Source organism: Colobus angolensis, unplaced genomic scaffold (genome assembly GCF_000951035.1).
Source record: "Colobus angolensis palliatus isolate OR3802 unplaced genomic scaffold, Cang.pa_1.0 Scaffold66, whole genome shotgun sequence".
NCBI classification, from domain to species: Eukaryota; Metazoa; Chordata; class Mammalia; order Primates; family Cercopithecidae; genus Colobus; species Colobus angolensis.
Genome location: NW_012120265.1, coordinates 614,629 through 618,354, shown reverse-complemented (window position 1 = coordinate 618,354; position 3,726 = coordinate 614,629). Strand labels below are relative to the sequence as shown.

The 3,726-nt window shown below is 42.5% G+C and overlaps 1 protein-coding gene across 3 annotated transcripts in view; it reads right to left on the bottom strand.

Moving 5' to 3' along the window:
- The window catches only part of NWD1 (NACHT and WD repeat domain containing 1), a 97,896-nt gene that overhangs the window by 23,211 nt on the left and 70,959 nt on the right, over window positions 1-3,726 (bottom strand). For all 3 annotated transcript variants that reach the window (XM_011925730.1, XM_011925729.1, XM_011925731.1), the window contains 2 exons: window positions 3,080-3,288; window positions 642-914 (listed from right to left, as the gene is read on the bottom strand). In XM_011925730.1, coding sequence (XP_011781120.1) covers window positions 642-914; window positions 3,080-3,288 — 482 coding nt within the window. The remainder of the gene's footprint in view (window positions 1-641; window positions 915-3,079; window positions 3,289-3,726) is intronic.

Below are 3,726 nucleotides of genomic sequence, written 5' to 3'. Positions count from 1 at the left end.
GCAGTGAGCTGAGATTGAGCCAGTGCATTCCAGCCTGTGCATCACAGCAAGACCCTATGTCAAAATAAAATTAAATAGGCCGGGCGCGGTGGCTCAAGCCTGTAATCCCAGCACTTTGGGAGGCCGAGACGGGCGGATCACGAGGTCAGGAGATCGAGACCATTAATTGGCCAGGCATGGAGTCATGCACCACTGCACTCCAGCCTGGGCGACAGAGCGAGACTCCATCTCAAAAAAAATTAAATAAATAAATAAATAAATAAATGGTCAGGCACAGTGGCTCACTCCTGTAATCCCCACACTTTAGGAGGCCGAGGTGGTTGGATCAGTTGAGGTCAGGAGTTCAAAACCAGCCTGACCAATATGGTGAAACCCCATCTCTACTAAAAATACCAAAAAATTAGCTGGGCATGGTGGCAGGTGTCTGTAATCCCAGCTACTCAGGAGGCTGAGACAGGAGAATCGCTTGAACCCAGCAGGTGGAGATTGCAGTGAGCAGAAATTGTGCCACTGCACTAAACTTCACCTCAAAAATAAAACAAAACAAAGATACAAGGCAAGATTATTTTTCCCAACTTCTAGCATGTCTGAGCATTTCAAGCTGAGTTAACGTTCTCATCAAAGACAGTAAAGGTGCTTACCAAAGAGATGGAGCCATTGCTAAATCCGGTAACAAGCTTTCCTTGCTTCTGGACTGAGACAGCACAGGTAGGTGTTTCTTCTTTGATGCTGGACATATGTTGCTGCCCCTGAAGTTTTCCTGTGGCTGAGCTCCACAGACTGACCACACCATCCCTGGACACTGTCAGCAGCGTGGCCTGGGAGGCCAGCATGGCCATGCACATCCAAGGATCAGAGGCATCTCCCAGGATACGGAAAACTGGCTCTGCAGTTTCCAGATTCCAAGCATTGATCTAATAGAATCATAAAGAGGAAGCAGCATCTTGGCAGGAGACCTAGGCTGTAAGTTTCCCAGAGTCAAACGCAAGATGCGTTCTCTTGTATACTTTATACATTTTCTTTTCTTTTGGAGACAGATCCTCTCTTTTTCACCCAGGCTGGAATGCAGTGGTGCAATCATGACTCACTACAGCATCGACCTCCTGGGCTCAAGCAATCCTCCTACCTCAGCCTCCCAAGTAGCTGGGACCACAGACACACACCACCATGCCTGGCTATTTTTAAATTTGTTTTTGTAGAGACAGGGTCTGACTATGTTGCCTAGGCTGCTCCTGAGCTCCTGGGCTCAAGCTATCCTCCCTGTTCGGCCTCTCAAAGTGCTGGGATTATGAGCGTAAGCCACCGCACCCGGCCTATGCATTTTATTTTTAACACTCCCAATTCAGAGAAATAAAGGAGAGGTGGGTGAGGCCTCACGTGTGATTTTAAATTCATTAGCTACCTTACAAAAGGTACAAAGAAACAAGTGAAATCAATTTTAGTATTATATTTTATTTAACTCAATATGTTCAAGTGGTATCACTTCAACCTATAAGCAATACAAAAATTATTATTGAGATAGTTTATATTATTTTTACTATACTAGGTCTTTGAATTTCAGTATGTTGGGACAGTCACATTTCAAGTGTTTTAATTAATTAATTAATTAATCATTTAATGTTACTTTCAGTTCTGGGATACATGTGCAGAACATGCAGGTTTGTTACACAAGTATACATATGCCACTGTGGTTTGCTGCAACTATCAACCCGTCATGTAGGTTTTAAGCCCTGCATGCCTTAGGCATTTGTCCTAATGCTGTCCCTCCCCTTGCCCCCTAACGCCTGAATTTCAAATATTTAATAGGTACATCTGGTTGGTGACTCCTATTTTGGGCAGCATGATTTATATGCACCAATATTACTGTCAACAACCACCAATTACTCATGTAGCATAATAATAGATAGATATCAATTATTTGGTGCTTACAGTGTGCTAAGCACTATGCCAGGATATATCTCATGATCTTATGAGGAAGGGGAAGCAATGAGACTCAGAATGGTGAATGACATGACCAAAGTCACTCAGTTCCCAAGAAGCTTAACTGGGAGTTAAATAAAGACCTTTTTCTTCCTGGCATCAATTACTAAGCAATTACCCACGATGCTATTGTGTGTCTCCATTTATAAAACTATGAAATCATAGGGTTATGATTGATATAATGGAATAACACAGTGGAATAGACATTGTTTTCAGAAGCCCACGGAACATTTAGAGAGACTATAAAACAGGCTGGGCATGATGGCTCAGGCCTGTAATCCCAGCACTTTGGGAGGCCAAGATGGGTGGATCAGCTGAGGTCAGGAGTTTGAGACCAGCCTGCCCAACATGGCGAAACCCTGTCTCTACTAAAAATAAAAAAATTAGCTGGGTATGGTGGTGCATGTCCGTAGTCCCAGCTACTCAGGGGGCTGAGGCAGGAGAATCACGTGAACCTGGGAGGTGGAGGTTGCAGTGAGCTGATATTGTGCCACTGTGCTCCAGCTTGGGTGACAGAGCAGGACTCCATCTCAAAAAAAAAAAAAAAGAGAGAGAGAGATAAAGAAAGAAAGAAGGAAAGAAGAGAGACAGAGACTATAAAACAAGTCTCAATGAATTTGAAAGGCTTTATGTCATACAAATGAAATTTAATTAGAAAAAAATAAAGAACAGGACCCTATCTGGAAATCCCTCAACTATCTGGAAACTAATAGCACACTTTTAAATAGCCCATGGATCAAAGAAGAAATCAAAAGTGAAATCTGAAAGTGTTTTACACTGAATGTAAATGAAAACACACGTCAAAATGTATAGGATGTAGGTAAAGCAGTACTGTGAGGGAAATGTATAGCCCTAAAATGCTGATATTCAAAAAAGATGAAAGGTTTCAAATCTTGGGGTCAGAAAGAATTATCAGGATTATCTAATCCAACTATGAAGTCTGAAACCTCTTATGGCACCCTCTCAAGTGGTTGTGTACACTGTTTACACCCACACTCCACCACTGTATCAGGGAACCCCTCCTTATAGAAATGGCCTATTCTGTCTTTGAATGCCCTGGTCTCAGCTTTCCTTTACAAATAGGGCAGGTGTTTGTTACCTTTGAGGCAGATGCCGAATACACAACTTTGTGTGCCTCATCCACATGAAGGCTCCAGATCTGAGGTTCAGTGGGATTTTTTGAGCCTCCATCCCAAATGGTAAATTTCTCTTGGCCAGTGAGTAAGTTCCACAAGCGTAGCGTGTAATCCTTCGAAGCAGAGATGGCAAGGGTCCCTTTGGCAAATACTTTCACGCACCTCACCTCTCCTGTGGCAGGCCAGGGTGGGGGAGAGTATATTAGCTGGGAACATTTTGACCTTGCAGCTATCAAAATGCTTGTCAGCTGGGAAATACCCTGGTTTACCAAAGAAAAGATGGATGGAAATGAATTGTGAAAGTTATCAGAATAAAAATGGAGTCACTAATATTAAGAAAACCCTGACAAACAGAGGCTATGAAGGAAGGCTATGAAGAGAGGGTTCTCACACTTGTATGCCTGATAACAGAAAAGACTACAAAAATCACAATCTTGCATAAAGGCTATTGCAACCTTACAGAAAAAAATACATCTGCAAGGCTATCTCCCCAGCAACTGCCTCTCCAGCCGCACCCTTATTATTGATCTTCGTAACCAAGGATAATTATTGCAAAACAATTATGTAATTCTCCTCTTTTTTTTGTTTTTTGTTTTTTTGGGTTTTTTTT